This window comes from Artemia franciscana, chromosome 8 (genome assembly GCF_032884065.1).
Source record: "Artemia franciscana chromosome 8, ASM3288406v1, whole genome shotgun sequence".
Taxonomy (NCBI): Eukaryota; Metazoa; Arthropoda; class Branchiopoda; order Anostraca; family Artemiidae; genus Artemia; species Artemia franciscana.
The window spans coordinates 41,947,797-41,965,731 of NC_088870.1; the positions used below are offsets into that span (position 1 = coordinate 41,947,797).

General features: G+C 33.6%; 1 protein-coding gene across 2 annotated transcripts in view; it reads right to left on the reverse strand.

Annotated features, from left to right (window-relative positions):
* LOC136030444 (cationic amino acid transporter 3-like) overlaps positions 1-17,935 on the reverse strand; it is an 89,502-nt gene that overhangs the window by 37,426 nt on the left and 34,141 nt on the right. For both annotated transcript variants that reach the window (XM_065709426.1, XM_065709427.1), the window contains exons 6-8: positions 13,571-13,741; positions 7,713-7,837; positions 5,148-5,385 (exon numbers count right to left, since the gene is read on the reverse strand). In XM_065709426.1, coding sequence (XP_065565498.1) covers positions 5,148-5,385; positions 7,713-7,837; positions 13,571-13,741 — 534 coding nt within the window. The remainder of the gene's footprint in view (positions 1-5,147; positions 5,386-7,712; positions 7,838-13,570; positions 13,742-17,935) is intronic.

Genomic DNA, 17,935 nt, shown 5'->3' on the forward strand with positions numbered 1-17,935 from the left:
TAAGCTTCATAATTTTGAAACAGCTAAATGACCAAAAGAAATATCGAAACAACCAAAATCAACTTTTTCAGGCTGAAAAGTTAATATTTAGTAGGCGGTTGTACAGCAACAATATAATCATCATATGATGGTAATCAAACAGTTCGTGGTAACGAACTGTAGTAAGGAGCGACCCGGCTCAATAGAAAACGAAACTCTATAAAAACGGAATTTTGATACCAATAGATATATCAAAAGAATCGGATTTTTATGTTGATTTCAAATACATAAGTTTTATCAAATTTAGCCTTACTCATCAAATGTTACGAGCCTAAGAAAATTTTTCCTTGTTTTGGAAAATAGGGGGAAAACACCCCTTAAAAGTCATACGATCTTAACAAAATCACATCATCGCATTCAGCGTATCAGAGAAGCCTACTGTAGAAGTTTCAAGCTCTTATCTACAAAAATGTGGAACTTTTGCCAGAAGACCGATCACGGGTGCGTGTTTATTTATTTGTTTGTTTTTTGTTTTTTTTTTTTTCAGGGGTGATCATATCGACCAAGTGGTCCTACAATGTCACGAGGGGGCTCATTATAACGGAAATTAAAAGTTCTAGTGCCTTTTTTAAGTGACCGAAAAATTAGAGGGCACTTAGGCCCCCTCCCACGCTCGTTTTTTCCCAAAGTCGACGGATTAAGCTTTGAGATAGCCATTTGATTTAGCATAGTCGAAAAACATAATAACTATGCTAACTTACTCCCCCGCAGTCTCCAGGGGAGGGGCTACAAGTTACAAACTTTGACCAGCGAATACATACAGTAATGATTATTTGGAAGTGTATAGACCTTTTCAGGATGATTTTTTGGTTGGAGGGGGGGTTGAGGGGAGGGGGCTATGTGGGAGGATTTTTTCTTGGAGGAATTTGTCATGGGAGAAGAGAAATTCCATGAAGGGGGCGCAGGATCTTCTAGCATCATTTTTAAAAAAAACATTGAAAAAATAAATATGAAAAAGTTTTTTCAACTAAGTTAGGACCAGCATTAAAACTTAAAACGAACAGATATTATTACGCATATGGGGGGCCCATCTCTTTTTAATAGCTCGCTCTTTACGCTAAAGTATTTTTAGTAATTTCAACTATTTATTCTACAGCCTTTGTGATTCAGGGGTCAATCTTAAAGAATTGGGACAAAATTAAAGCTTTAGCGTAAAGAGTGAGGTATTAATGAGGGGGCAAACCCCCTCATATACATAATAAAAATATACTAATATAGAAGTTCGTTACGTAAGTTAATTTGTAAGTTATGTATATTTTTTACTAATAAAAACGTTCGTTAAAAATTAAAAATTCTAGTTGCCTTTTTAAGTAGCCGAAAAATTGGAGGGCAACTAGGCCTCCTCTCCCACCCTTTTTCTCAAAATCGTCTGATCAAAACTAAGAGAAAGCCATTTAGCGAAAAAAAATTAATGCGCAAATTTCGTTTTAATTATTCATTTGCGGAGAGCCAAAATAAAAACATGCATTAATTCAAAAACGTTAAGAAATTAAATAAAAAAAACAAGTTTTTTCAACTAAAAGTAAGGAGCGACATTAAAACTTAAAACGAACAGAAATTACTTCGTGTATGAAAGGGGCTGTTCCTCCCTCAACGTCCCGCTCTTTACGCTAAAGTTATTTACTGTTTAATAAAGTGGAATTGAGAGAAAGAGTAAAACTTTAGCGTAAAGAGCGGGACGTTGAGGGAGGAATATCCCCTTTCATACACGGAGTAATTTCTGTTCGTTTTAAGTTTTAATGTCGCTCCTTACTTTCAGTTAAAAAATTTTTTTTTATTTAATATCAGTAGGAGCTGCAGAAATGAGGCAAAGAAACAAGAATCTGATTGATGATTTCCTATTTACCTGGAAAAGCTGAACACAAAGATATAAGCTGTCATTCCGATATGTTTTGCGCCACAAAGCTGAATAATATTAGCGAAAATAAAAATAAAATGCAGCATTAGTAACAGGTTAAACGCAGGAACACCTTCAAAGTTTTTTCTAAAAAATTTCTGATAAGCAACAAAATTTTTATTTTTTAAATTTTAAACTGAAATTCAGAATCTTTGGCCAAAATACAGTCGGATAGCACCAACGACAGGTTATATGACAAAATACACTAAATGCTTTTTCTCCGGGTACTTATCCTGCATATACTTTTCCCGCTGGAATTTTTTAAAGTATTTATCTATATAATACTGGAGTGTGTTCCTGATCAAATTGTAGTCCCGAAACAAGGGGCGCCAATTCGCGAAAATGTAGGATGGTAATCGATTTTTTTAATGAGGATATCAAAAAACGTAATTTCGAAATCGGGGATGGTGGACTTGGTTGTTTTTTCACCTTCAAATTGGTACCACTTTGACAAAATGCTGTACTGTAATTTCCAATTTTGTCACTAATTCTGTAAAATGCTATAACTTCTAATTCTTTTTAAAAACTTTTTTAGGCAAAAATTACATTTTCAAATAAAATTCGGATCATTACAAACCATTCTCAAGCACATCCCAGCAAAACAAATTGAAGGAAAAATTCTTTATTAAGTCTATTATCAAAAAGAAATGCCCCTTTTCTGTTGATCTTGGCAAGTATTCTTCATGCTTTTGCTTTTATCTTTTCAAGTGCACGTTCAGGTCATAAAATATCCCAAGGGATCCTAGTGCTGTTTAGCTGATGGCAATGATATCCCGTCAGGGATTAAGAAGTATTTTCACGGCTATAAGAAGGAATTAAAAAAATGTCAAATGGTGAACTTTATAAGAGAGTGCAGAAGAGCAGGAAAAGGCTAATAAATGAGAAAAACCGAGTTCAATCTCTTTGTAGAATCGTGTCTCAATTATCCAAAAAAGAGAGGACCTGAATAGCGTTGGATAGCTGGATAGCGGATAGTCTGGATAACGTTGGGTCTGAATAATGTTGGATATGCGAAATAAATAAGGAGTGAATATAATTGAATTAAAAGCCGCCTTCTTAAGAGAACAATCTATGGTTTATTTTTGTTAAATTTTATTATATTATATCGTTTATTTTATTGTGTTATATTTTATCAAATCGCATGCAGAATATTAAATAAGTCGTAATTTTTTTCGAAAAAAAAGACAAGAAGACGATCAATAATGTGAATTTCGTTTTTTTTTTCAATTTTTGATCATTTCAGAAAAATTCAAAGCTCACCGAATTTCATTGTTCCACTATTTTTTTGTGATCATGCTCTAGGTCCAAATTAAAAGTTACTTTTTCCTTCAATATCATATCAGATTCTAAGACAGTACAAACCGTGCATTGTTTGTATTACTGTGCACCAATACCCTGATTTCGGGCCAGGGGGGGGGGGTTTAGATATTATAAGATTTGCTGTAATTTAAGAGTATTGAGCTCCAAGTCTTAGTTTCAGTATTCCTCGGCAGGGAGGTTAAAAAGGAACCACCAAATTGGAGTTTAAAGGGGTTTCGCCTCTACGTATATTTTCCGATTGTTTATACCCACGTACGTAAATCCCTATTCCAACCCGACTGCGTAGCGTGATATTCAGGAGCATTTTTTAGTAATTTTTATGTTATATTTTATCACATCGTATGCAGAATATTAAACAAGTCGTAATTTTTTCGAAAAAAAAGAAAATAATACGAACAAATAACGTGAATTTCTTCTTTTTTTTTATTTTTGATCACTTCAGAAAAATTCAAGGTTCAGGGGCTTTCATTGTTCCAATAAATGAAGTTTATTCACTAAGAAAAGATAGCCTGGCTTTAAGAATCTTACTTTAAGTTTCATCTGTACCTTGAAAAGGTAGAAGGAGAGATGAATTCTTTACATGAATTTACATGAATTCTTTAAACCAACAAATGAATGATTTATCAGTTTTTAATTCAATATAATGAATTAATTCAAGCGAAGTGCAGCAAAAAACTATAGACATAAACTTGAGCATTATTTAGACATATTTTTTTTAATTTGATTCTGTGGAAAATCATATTAGTATTAAATCCAAGGCCAAATATATTTTTAACGTTCTAGCCCCTTCAATGTGTTTGAATGCTGCATTATGTCAACGCATTTAGTTATCTTCTATAGAAAAAATAAACTTTTAAAACTACCCATACGTAGAAGGGGGGGAAATTGGTCAATATTGTATAAGTAATATAGATATCTACAATTTTTCACATAAGTCCCTATACCTTTTGTATAATTTGCCCAGTTTTGAAGTTTATTTCGATTTCTCCTTTCCTTTTAAAATGAAATCCTGCGTGTGGGCAGAACTCTTAAGACTACTAAAAGCTTTCTTTGGTACTTTAAGGACAAAATAAAAAGCAAATCAACCAATGAAATCGTTAGCTCAACTGTGCATATAAGGATTCGCTATCTTTGCAAAATCACGGCCAGGAACTAATGATTAAACTTTTGTCACTTAGTTCGGTAGTCTATACATTTACCCACTTCAATACTAAGCCATGTTACATAGAAGTCAAAAATTAAAAGTCTGTTCATAGTAGATAACTGACAACCAGTCATATTACGTTCATGGTAGATAACATATATAGTACAGTCATATAGTAAATGACGTTTATAGTAGTTTACAACGTTTATACTAGTTACAGTGTTCATAGTTTCCAGCTTTTATAGTACTTCTTAATGTTTTTAGTAGATAACGGATAACTGACAACTTACTGAAATTGGCGCAAAAACAACCTTATTAAAAATGGCGTTGAATCTAATGTCTACATAATGACACCCTAAACCCATTAAAAAAATGATTCACAAAACTCCACAATTTTTCGTTTCATACAAGTTTCCATAGGGAAATGTATAAAAAGCGACAGCAACAATCAAAATTATTTCCAGGAAAATTATTATTTCAAAATTATTTTGAAAATTTCAAAATTATTTCAAAATTATCTTATTTTGAAATATTTCAAAATTATTTCAAAATCCATTGTCATTAACTAACTGAATCGATTTCTAAAAAAAGAAACCAGCTTATCCACGAGCCCAATCTTACCCAAAAACAGACCAAAGCTTTGAGGTTCGTAAAAGTTTATCTACCAATTTCAGCTTTCCAAGAAAAAAAAACCCGCAATAGAAATAAAAAATATCTTAGATAATATCCTACTGCTCTATATCTTACCAGCAAACAATCCAAGAAGCAGGGTTGCCAGTACCGGCGTTTGTGTTTGTCGATGAATGCGGCCTAAAATTCGGAATACAAGACCATCTCTTGACATTGCATAGATGATCCTAGGCAAGGGTATCATGGCACCAAGCAAACTAGCTGATATGCCAAAAAGTGAACCAATACTAACAGTGATTCCCAGCTCTTCCTGGCCGACGTCAAAGAAAGCCGAAACCAAAGGAGTATTCGGGTCCTGCAAAACAGAAGCACAATAGCACACCTTATAAATGCAAGGTTCAAAAATAGAGATAACTAGGAACTTAATGGAAGGGGTTGAATAATAAGGTTCTTAAGAGTGGAGTGGGGAGGAGTGAACACAGTTGTGCTGGCCTTGGTTGACCTTAGTTGTGTTTTGTGATACGAGCAAGCACAAAAATGATCCCAAATGATAATATATTAAACAGTAAAAATCAATGTCACTAGATTTTTTTTTGGAGTGAGAAATTTGAGAAAAGTTAACTTTACAGAAAACACTCAAAAAATTTAACTCTGCTGTAAACATTTGGCCCACCTACTACTGCTGCTACCACTTTTAGCTCCCTTATAGCTCCAACAAAGGCAACTCTTTTAATAGAAAGAAGAAACCTTCTTATATGATTGATTAGTGTTCGTTTTAAGTTTTAATGTCATTCCCTACTTTTCGTTGAAAAACTTTCGTTTTTCAAATTATCAAAGGGGCACAAAAGAGTCAAAAGAACAAAAGGGCTAATCAACAAAGGTGATGAACAAGATTGCATGGAAACGCCTTTCAAATTGGCATCCATGCTTCAGCAGAATCACTGATAGTGACGCTGATCAATAAGTGTCGATTCTTAAAATGAAAATTATTTAAAAGAGAAGTTACATTACATGGTGAGCATATCAATAAAATATTTGTAGGTTTGGCCAAGTCTTATACAGACAACGAGCATATTCCCTCAAAATAGGTTTCATTAGCTTTAATAGCAGACATTTTGCTTTAGCAGCTTTAACTAGCTTTAACAGCAGAACCTGATTTCTTCTTTAATTATATAATAGAAAAAAGAAATGACGACCTTTTCAATGCATACTTAGTTTTCAGTAGTTCGAAAATGACACTCTGTAGACGAAAATGACCTTTGTTAAGTGTTGGGAGGGAGGGCATAACACCACATCAGTTCGGCTATTCTCTGCAAAAATCTAGTGCAAACACAGAACTTTGATTTTGAGTTAAGGACAGTCCTCTTCTAATTTCGCTATAATTAGTCAAATGGCGAAGTCAGAATTTTTCTATCTGCTTTACTTTCTGAGAATATTGTTCTAATATGTTTCTCTGACGCTCAATCCTAATGAAATATACCGAAATAAGATACAAACATAATACTTTAGAAATAAATTTGGGCTATATATTTGCAAATTAGGGGGGAGGCGTAAAGTATAGCGGGTCAGCATGCCTAGTGTGTTAGGTACAATTATTCTGCGTATTATGTAGTAAGAACTGTTTTCTAACTTCACACTGTCCAAATACTTTACCCCCCCCCCCCACCCCTAATGTGCAAAAATATAGCCCAAATTATATTTTTTTTCATCTATTCTGTCACTTTTCTTTGTCTCACGCTAAGCTGAAAGAAACTAACGAAAAATGCGTCGATGAAAGAACAACTTGGGCGATAGGGTGTTTATCATACAAGTACCCGAGATAGTACTTAAAAGTGTAAACACAGATTTCATGGATTTTCTAGAGCCAAAACCTAGTATGGACATGCATGAATTACAAAACACAGTTAGTACGCCCTGCAGAAAACTACCATACCATAAATAAAAAAAGAGATATTTATAAACTTTCTCGAAAGCTTGAAAAAGGCAGATAGTAGGTATTAGCTGAGGATCGCTGAGTTGCTGTATTTTTTTATATTAAGATTGACACCTTCTGTAAGGTCCATTAAGTTTGGTTTATTCCTTGTTAAAAATGTGTCTGTTTCATAAAGACCCTTTGTTTTGCTCACTTTGTGACACAAAATCTAGCTTTAACCTAAAGAGGCCTTAAGGTAGTACCCAAAAAAGTTAAAGAATCAACTTGAGGTTATGCCTAATAAAGTTAAAGAATCATGTCAAAATGAGAATACCCAAAAGAAAAAAGACCTATTTCAGAGATCTTTATTTGTCTGACCAGTTTAAAAAGGGGCCTCTGCAATTGATTGCTAAACATTAGACATGTTAACTAATTATTAATTAATTGGATATAAACTTTTATGTGTTCAATTTATATGCTCATTCAATTATTTTTGCTTATTATAGGTTATGACAGATCGATTAATATTTCACCATAAATCAAAAAGCGTTTTGGTTCCTACAGCAACATTTAATCGCCCGAAAAAAAGGGGAAAAAGAAAAAAGCGCGAAAAAGGAATAAGAATTTAAATCTTATCTGTGCACTCTTTTGTCTTTATATTCATGGATAAAAGGCAAAGGAAAAACAAAAAATAAAAATATAAAAAATAATACAAAACAAAATAAACAAAAATAAAATATAAAACAAAATATAAGAAAAGTAAAACAAACCTGAAGATAGTAGGGTACCATCAAAGTCAACACGGTGGAAACACCAAAATAGGCGAAAAAGACAACAACTAAAGTGGTCATTATAGCCAATGGTATGTCTCTCTTAGGGTTTTTGGCCTCTTCACCTAAAAACAAATAATCAGTTAGTTCAGTTTCGAAGGTATCATAAGTTCAGAATGAATAGAAAGAGAGAGATAGTCAGAGTGAAAGAGAAGCAGAGGGTTAAAAGATTGAAGTTCGAAATATTCCTCCATTCTTGTCATCCTTACTATTGGATAGGTTTCCCGATATAAATAAACATGGCGAGAATAGAGAGTCATTGTTCCAATCAGGCTTTCTCAAAGTCGAGAGTTGACCCTACAATTAGCGAGGAGTGAAATAGGGAAATAGCGAGGGGGTCTAAATTTCTATAATCAGTATGTCTATCAGAATAATTGTCGGCTTTCGACAAAATTTGGCGAAAAATGAGAGCTTACTTTTCAAATTGAGCCTTTACCGGGTACGAGCACAATCCACCTCTGTAGAGGGCTCCTGAGTTCGCGCCATCAGATCATGTTCCAGAGTAACAGTAAATGTCCTAGTTTTGCTTATTCAGAAATTGAAACTCTGTGGGGAGGGGGATGGGGATTCCTATACTCTTTTCACAAGCACTTCAATCAAAAAAGGAGGGGAGATAAAAAAAAATGTTGGTTAGTAGGAGCAAGCCTTATACCTGTGCCTTTTTATGTTATGAGCTTAATTCGACCTCTCTGAAAAGTTTACCTTTACCTCTCTTTTCGCCAGCATAATTACAATGCGGGCTGGCTGATTCATTCAACAAAAGCTGTTCAATAGCTACACTCAAAATGGAAACCAGCTGTGGAAGAAGTCCGAAACCCTATCTTGAAATTTAGCAAAGGAACTCGATATCATAAGAAGGTAAAACATCGTTTAACAGAAGCATTCGGGATTACCGCAAAATTTGGAGTCCCAATTTCTAGAGATCAGGAAAATTGGATATGCGTAGTTCAACCTTTAGACGGCTAAGCTGTATATATAGACTACCCTGTTTTGTAGGTTTAGCGTAATATTTCTTTTTTCTTTTTATTTTTTTTGCTGTGATATGATCATAGATCTTCATCACAAGATAGTAAATACTCACAGTTGCTTGAATAGAAGGATGCACATTTAAAGTAAAATAAGAAACCTAACTTTTTTTCAAACAGTTTTGACATGAACAATTCAGAGAAAAGGCATTATCATCAGATTAAGACAAAACCGTAAAACAAAACGGTACGAATTCATTTTGAGAAATAAATGCATAACAAAAACGCATTATTTCATCGCACAAATTACTGCTAAATTCAATTAAATAGTGGCACTTGATGAGTTGTTTGAATTTGTTGCCAAAACCAGGCAATTTATTTGCGTGTGACTTTTAGCATAGTATATAAATGGCTTATTACTTGTTTATTTTTTCACTACCTATAATGACAGGACAATGGTAAACGTTCCTTTATTCTTTTCTTCCGTTTTTATTGTTTCAATCGTTACGAAGTTAGAGGACGGTTTGTAGAGATGTCTAAGTGCTAAAAAAGAAGTCAATATTAGAATCAAATTGCTTCTCAGATCCAGATTGAAGTAGTCGACCATACTACGAAGGCAAAGGACATTGTTAAGTGTCATGACTGGATCAAAAACTGGTCAGACCGTCTGCAGAGTGAACCAGAAGTTCAAGGTATGAATACACACATAAGATTAGTCGTCCCCTTAGGCATAGCCAACCATTATCCCTATTTTTCTGGCTAGATTGAAGGAAATTCTACATAGTGAGCTCAAATTAATCTTAAAACATTTGTAGAAAGACATATGTCGTAGTGGCCAGTCTTTTATATCAATTTGTGAGTTTTCCTCCTTTTCTCACATATTCCTCTTCTTCCTCTAATAAAAAAGGGGGTGTGCAGGATCGTAATTTTTTTAATTAAAGCAAAGATAGTTTGAAAACAACCTCATAGTAATTTATTCTCAATAACGTACTAGTTAAGGGAACATATAATCATACTAAACATGTTTTCACAGCAAAATACAGTATATATTAGTTAAAGCACGGATCGAGTGTAAAATCTTTCAGTGCTTAGTTACAGTTCCAAGCGCTGCTATACTATCATCCTTTTGTTGAAAACAAGCGAAAAATCGAAGCAACCATGCCGTAATTAGAGGCTATGCATATTTGAACATAAAATTTGCGTTTATATATTAATATAAAACATAAAATCATAAATCATTAATATAAAACTGAACGATTTAAAAACTGTTACCGCCCGTTTTTTTATTAACTATTCTCAATATCTTGGTTACACTTTAGCGGCAAGGTTAAAAATGATAAAATTATAAAACTCGATTTTTACCCTAGTTTTTTAACTACCTCAGCCGACTGGAAACACCAGCCTTTTAAATCTTGGTGCGTTTTCAACTGTTGCTTAGCAGTTATTGCATATAAAATGAAATGTAGCAACTACCACCCGGGAAACCTTAGATTGCTGATCATAATTATCATGTTCTCGACCAACCGTCAAGGATTCTGGTAAGTGCTTGAAATATAAACAATGGTTGGTCGACAAAAAGCCTGCCTCTCGACCTTTCATCTCTCCCTCACTTGAGACCTATCGACAAAACAAGAGTCTCTATGTCCACTGACACATGAAGACAGTGCTCTAAATTCTAATGCTACCGAGAGAATGACGTTAATATATCTAATTGCGTGTGAAGACATGGCATTGGAAAAGTTTGAAACTAGAACAGCTAACACATTAACGACAGTTCAATATCGATAGCTTTCAATGTAACAACAGAACAATAGTTTTCAGTCTATTTTTTTTTCAGGAACAGTTCCCTGTACCAGGTATACTATCTGTTATAGAATATTCTAGATGACCTATGCAAAAAAAAACCAGACAGATAGCCAAGAAAAAAGCCAAGACGATTAGTCCGAGTGAGTGAGAGGCGCCCTTTTTAGGATTGTATAAAAATAAGGTCATTTCATTTTTTGACAGATAAGTCTATCTATCATCCGTCCATACGTCATTCCTAGGGCAGAACTAAGGTAGACAGTCATAGAACTAAGGGATGAAAAATCTGATTGATTTTGAGTTGACACTTGACGGACAATGTCCTCTCAACTTGTATGCAAAATCTGGGACTGAATTTGCTTGAACTCACAGGCAAACAAGTGAAACCCAAGCCTAATAGGCTTGCCCACTTGTAGTCTAAACGTGGAATATCGTGTCACAGGATTGATACATGACCAACAAGTCCCCTGCAACAAGTCCATTTCAAACAAGGTAGCTAAACAAACGGTTTCCCAAATAGCTTACAAGGATGTTCCATGTGATCTCCTGAGCAACGAAGTCAAACAGTAGCCAATAACAGAAAAGACCGTTGTAGCCCGTTGACCGTTGTATCGTTGTAGGTGTTATAGGTTCAGATTTCAAGTCCTACCATGAGACAAAGATTGGTTTTCATGGGACCAGTTTTAAGTAAAAAGATAGAATTTTCTCTACAAAAAAAGAAAAGTATAGCCCCTAGCTGTCTTACGTAAGGAATTCCCTGCTCAAAACCATTTTTACCCATTGCTGCTCGTGGAAAAAAGATTTGTCTCACTTTTCTTTTGCAATTTTATTACTTTTCTGAGTCTGGACCAGCATTCTGTTCCCGCTTCCTCGCGAATTCCTTCTAAAACTTTTATAATTACAAATCTTTTCTTTTGATTTTATGACTCTTTCATGAATGATTTCTAAAACTAACTTTGAAATAATTTTTTAAAGTCAATAAAGTTTCTTTTTCATTATTTTCTAGTGAGCTCTTCTAGGATATAAAGCCGTAACTTTCCGTGTTTTTTTATCTTGCTTTTACTTTTGACTTGTTTTTACCTTTAATTTTTTTAATAAAAACAAAATGAATTAGATAACGATTTTTTTTTTTAATCCTTTCATGGATGGCTTCTTAAACTTTGAATTAATTCTACGAAGTTCCTTTTTTATTATTTTCTAGTAAATTTTCTAGGATGTAACTTTTTCCTTTCATCTTTTTTTACTCTTAACTTGTTTCCTTTAATTTTTTTGCTTTAAATAAACTTAATCAGATAAATAAATTTAATAAAATTTTGCTGTTTTTTTTTCGTTGACAGTGATTAAAATTCGCCTGAGACAGTGAGTTAAATTCGCCTGAAATAGGGGGAGGGGGGTATGAGTAGCCTAGTTAAATAGGTTTACTTAATTTTACGAGAAAACACATCAAAAGTCATAAACCCTATAGAGAAAACGCATCTTATAGAAAAAAGTTCTTAAACAGGAACTGCATCATTAGGAGCCAGAGAGAATTCAACTAATAATTTATAGCTTCGAAAGCCTAGTTTATTTTCAAGCTTCTCTTGATAATTTATACGAATAGTTGAACCTGGCTAGAATGAACATTACCAGCTTCAAGAAAAGAGAATATGGTTTTGAATTTAAATTTCTTTGAGGTAGGCCTCAAAGAAAGAAGATGAAGGGGGCAATATTTTCCAGTCCAAGCGCAGTTTATTAAATGACAGTTAACCCCTCTGTGCTCTAATGCGCAGAAATATTAAAGTGCATTAAAATATATTGTCTTACGAGAACACCTCCTTAATTATTTTTCCTTTTTTTTCATCATTTTGGTAGGTCTTACCTGTTTACAACGTCTGCGATTCTTTTTTTTATCGATTGTTGACTACCGCAAAAAAAAGAAAAAAATAAGAAATTATTCATGGGTTCACCCTAAGTAGATTTATCACGACCTATCAGAACCAGCATTCTGTTCCCGCTTCCTCGCGAAATCCTTCTGAAACTTTTATAATTACAAATCTAATCTTTTAATTTTTTTACTCCTTTCATGGACGGTTTCTAAAACTTTGAATTCATTTGTCAAAGTTCCATTCATTATTTTCTAGTAAGTTCATCTCGGATATAAAGCTGCATCTTTTCGTTGAAGTTGAAATTAAATAGTCTCATTGAGTTTTCAAAGGAATAAAAAAACGAAGCTAACCAATACATTTAGCAAAAATGCAAGAATTTTGAAGAAGACCGAACAAATGATATTTTAAGCGATATGTCCCAGCTGTGCAGAGTTTGAGTTATTCCCAAAATTCTGTATGCCGGATTTCGTGGTATTTATCTAATATGGTATTTAGAAGCCAAGTTTCCTTGGTAGGGAGGAAGAATGTGATAATGAAAGATGGACTGTAGGTATTTCAGTCCCTAGTCCATGTTATGATTATTTTATCTTATTCATAATGAATTCAGACGAAGCTACTTTATAGCATCTTGAGAAGAAGTGGACGATGAACCCACTAGGGCCGCAATTTGAGAGGGGTTTGTTTGGTAATTTCGGATAGTCGCCTCAGATATGACAAAAGTCCACAGATGAAAAAGGTCAACAAATGAAATATCCAAACAAATGGTCCATACAAATGAAAAGGTTCACAGAAATGAAAAAGGTCCAAGAATGCTCTATATAGACATTTAAAGAAACTCACTGCCATTTTTTTTGCGGGTGAGACTAGGCAATGTGAAGCATAATTTCCTGCTCGCAAATGATTAGGTAGTTCTACTTCCATCAATCATATGTGGATTGTAGTGGCCCAATTCCAAAGAATATTTAGAATTTTTTTCACAGACCTTGAAAACTGTGGCGGCCGTGTCCGAGATAAGAACAACCAAATCATTTATTTTTTAATTTGTTATATATATATATATACATATATATAACAAATTAAAAAATAATATAAAAATAAAAATACATAAAATAAAATATATAGATCATTTATTATAAAAATAAATGATCAGATTTAATTTACTTACTTGTCGCTGCTATACTGTCAAAACCGACAAAAGCAAAGAAACATGTGGCTGCACCATCCATAATCCCAGCCAAACCAAATGGTGCAAAGCCACCAACACCAACATCCTCTTCGGTAAAGGTTTCATTATAGTCTGTTTCATTAAACGAAATTTGCCAGTTACTTCCATCCACTAAAAAATAAAACTTGAATGTTCAAAAGTAAAATCGAGATCTACCTTCCTGGGTAAAAAAGAACGGCAAAAGGCCGCCTGGGACGATCATAGCATTATATTTTTTTGATAACACAGACACAGCTTGAATTGGGCACGCTAGTTGGCACTAGCTCATTTCGGGATGGGGTGGCAAATTTGAAAAAAAGGCAAATTCATAGAGAGTTGTGTTGCAATTATGGAAAAATCGCAAAAAGTTGGAATTTAAGGAGAAGTGAATATGCTCGATGCATCTGCCCGTGAATCCACCACCACGAACAAAGAAAAGTTTCATTATTCTTTAAATCTGATTTCAACATGCCGTTAGAGCCCTAAACTAATTGATATTTTTAATTTTTTAATTTCATAATGTCTTATTCCTTGTCATGCAAGAATAACTAATAACAGAGGCTTTGTTATCAGGGCTTTTTTATGCCGGGTCTTGCATAAACTTTTCTCATATAAATGCCCCCCCCCCTATTTCTTTTATTTTCCTGTAAAATATTTGTCATGTACCAAAAGCCATTTAATTTGCTTTAATGAATGTGTATTAATGATCAACATTAGTTCACTCATAAATCTTTATCAAATTCTCTCTATGTATCTGAAAATAAAACATTTTATTATATTATTATTCGTCTCCTCTTTTATATTACATTATATATATCATATTATACAATATACATTATATTATATTATTCGTATCCTCTTTTCAATACAGAAAAAAAAAATCAAATCTCAGTTTCTCAAAATAATCCCAATCAAACAATCAAGACATCATGCATTAATTCAGTTAATCTAAATTCCAGATTAGAAAAATAAGTCTTTCATTTCTATCTTACTTCTAAAAGTAGCTTAAATAGAAAGTGAAGATCAACAATACTCACCATTATTCTGTTTTTTTGTTTGTATTTTTTTTCAAGGAGATAAAGAATTCGAATTGTTCAAAGAAGTGCATGATTGAAATCGCAAAAATTCGTTACTAACTTGGAAATCAAATATTCATATATATTTTCTCTCAGCTTTCATAATCTCTTCTCCATACAAAGAAAATACAATGTCCTATTTTCAAAATAATCTAAACCAAACAATCGAATCATCACGCATTAACTTCGTTAATTTAAATTCCAGATTAGAAAGCTGATCTCTCTTGTCTATCTACTTTCAAAAGTAATTTAAGTAGAAACTAAAAGTAAACAATACTAAAAAGCTAATTTTTTCAAGGCAACAAAGCTCAAACTATTCAAAAAAAAATATGCAAAATTCGGTGTTATTTTGAAAATCAAATTTTAATCTATTTACAAGCTTTGATCATTTCTTTTTCATGTAAAGAAAATACAAAAGCACTATTTTACAAAACCAAAAAATCGAATCATCATGCATTACTCTATGAAACTTGACGTCTAGGTTAGAAAAATAAGTCGATTTTATTTTCGAAGTAATCTAAAATATAAACTATAAATTATTTTGCTCATTTTTCCAGGGAAACAAAACCTTGAGGTATTGAAGAAAGTCCAAGTTTGAAACCATAAAATTCTTACTTATTTGGAAACCAAATTTTCATTATTGTTCTATCAGCTTTCATCTTCCCTTATGTATATATATACAGGCCAGTACGACCTTCTCGCGACTAATTGATATGTGTGTGATATAAAGGTTTTAAATAAAAATCTATCTACCTACCTGCCAACCTCCCTTGTTAATCCAAAGAAAGTTTAAATCTATATTTTTCTAAATAGTTCTAAATCAAACAATCGAATCGTCATGTATCATTTTATTTAACTAGAAGTCGAGGTTCGATTATAAAAATTACAAATAATAAAAACAAATTATAAAAGTAAATCTAAGTTATTTTAAGAAGCGGTTATGAATTCGAATGAAAATAGGACTGAAATACCTAAATTTCGCAACCGATTTTGAAATAAAATATTCATGTTTTTTAAACGATCAGTTTCATCATCATTTTTTCATCCACAGTAATTGAAATCCCCATTTGTCAAAATAATCTAAATCTAAGTCGTATCATCATGAATTGGTTCTGAGACCACACTGACTACACATGACGCACGGAAAAACAACAATAAATCAACACACGAGGAGAATTATCAGTCAAAATTATGAAAACATTTCAGACATTTTAGCAAAGGCCCCCACTAAGCCGCCTTCAGTCCTACAATTAATAATACCCATACTATGAACGAAAAAAGAACCGTTTATGAAGGTTGCTTCTAGAGATTATTTATTTTTCTTTCACGAATGCATTGCTATACTGTTTATCCGATCGCCAAGAAACTTTAAGAAGGAATACGCTATTGAGTACGCTCTTGTGAAGGTTTTAGGTATGAAATTCCGCATCCCCAAGGTCCTCTTAATACTTTCTGTGTTGAATGAAATTAGAGACCTCTGAACTTAAATACTGAACAATTCCTCCCGTTCAAATCTCACATCATTCACATTTTCTGGATATTATTTATCCAGCAACGCCTGAAGGGTAAGATATAAGCCTTTTCAAACACGTTTAAATTTAAAATAATAAAATAATAATTTATTCCAGAAAAAGCCCGTGGGCCATAGGAAAATTACATAACAACAAACAAACAACAAATTAACTACATTAAATTAATACTATTTAAAGAAAACGCTCCCGATGTGCCGCTGCAATCCTTACAAAACTTGCTATCCTTTTAATACTCAGGAAATTTGTCTCTTTCATTCTATCTAGGATCCATATCTCATTCAATTTTTCTTTACCATACATCTCTCGCCTCCAATCATTCAATTCGACACATTCGCACAAAAAATGTAATAAACTTTCATCCTGAGATCCACACATAGGACAAGCAATAGATTCTACCTTCTCCCCTTTTCTCCCTTGATACTTTCTTTTCTCCCCAATCAAAAATCCATTTCCCCTCCAATCCACATAAGCCTTCAAATCCTCTCTACTTAACCCAACCTTCCAAAATACCTCCTCCCCCCAACTACCCTTTATCTGTCTATACAATTTCAACGACCCTGAACGATCCAGACTTGCCCACCATATCTGTATTTCTTGGTTCTTCAACCTCTCTTGTACCTCCCTTATTACTATTTCCTCCATACCGTAATCCCCTTTCCTTCATTCCACCATTTCCCTAATCCACACTTATCTAAGATATCCTTAATCTCCGCCGGCCACCCTGTTTTACTATTCTGTCTCAACGCCTCTAAGTATGCTGCCTTTGCTACCGTAAATCTCTGCATACCCAGTATCCTAACCCAATATCTCACCATGGTCACTAGCCCCATAGATCGCAGCGATACTAGCCCTAAATCCCCCTGGATTACCAAATTACTAAACGAATCCCATAGTCCTAACATCCTCTTATAATATCTCATCATAACCACCTCCAGTTTTGGACCTTTCCGACAGCCCCAGATCTCTGCTCCATAATGTACTCTAATATCTCTCACCCGTCTAAGACTACTCCTCGCTATTTCACCGCTAATATACCTCCCCCTTGCATTCGCTAGATTCAGATGCCCACTGAATTTCCCATTACTAGTAAACTTTACCCCAAGATAAACAAATTCATTATTCACTGGTATAGTTTCACCTTTAAAGAAAAAACTCACATTTTGTGAATTTTTTCTTTCAAGGTGGTCATTTCACATTTTGTGAAATGATCAAAAAAATATGACCATTATTTTACATGGGAAAAATTTTCGAGGGGGAATTGTCGGGTGGGAATTTTTCAGGTGAAACTATCAGAGACACGGCTTGGCTGTTGCTTTCACGAAATACCCGCTTTATCCTCTTTATTCACTGGCTGAAAATCATCCTCGCTTGATTTAGTTGTTTTTTTATTCCTTTTTTCATTTGCTTTCATTCTTCATTTTTTCTTGTCTGTCAAATCGCCATGCATCATTCTAGTTTACTCAAATTTCAGATTCAAAAAACAAACAAATCCATCTTGTTTTTATCTTACTTTCAAGAGTAGTTTAATCTTGATCCTCTTGCTAATGTCCTCAGTTGAAATGCATTAGGATCTTCTCTCAAAATCGTACTGCTTTAATCAAAGCTTCCAATCAACAAAAGCGGTTACTCAATTTACAAGGCCTAATTAAACTCAGACATAAAGCAATTAACTTTGTTATCTAACTAAAAATTAGTGTCTAAATTACCCAGCTTACTTA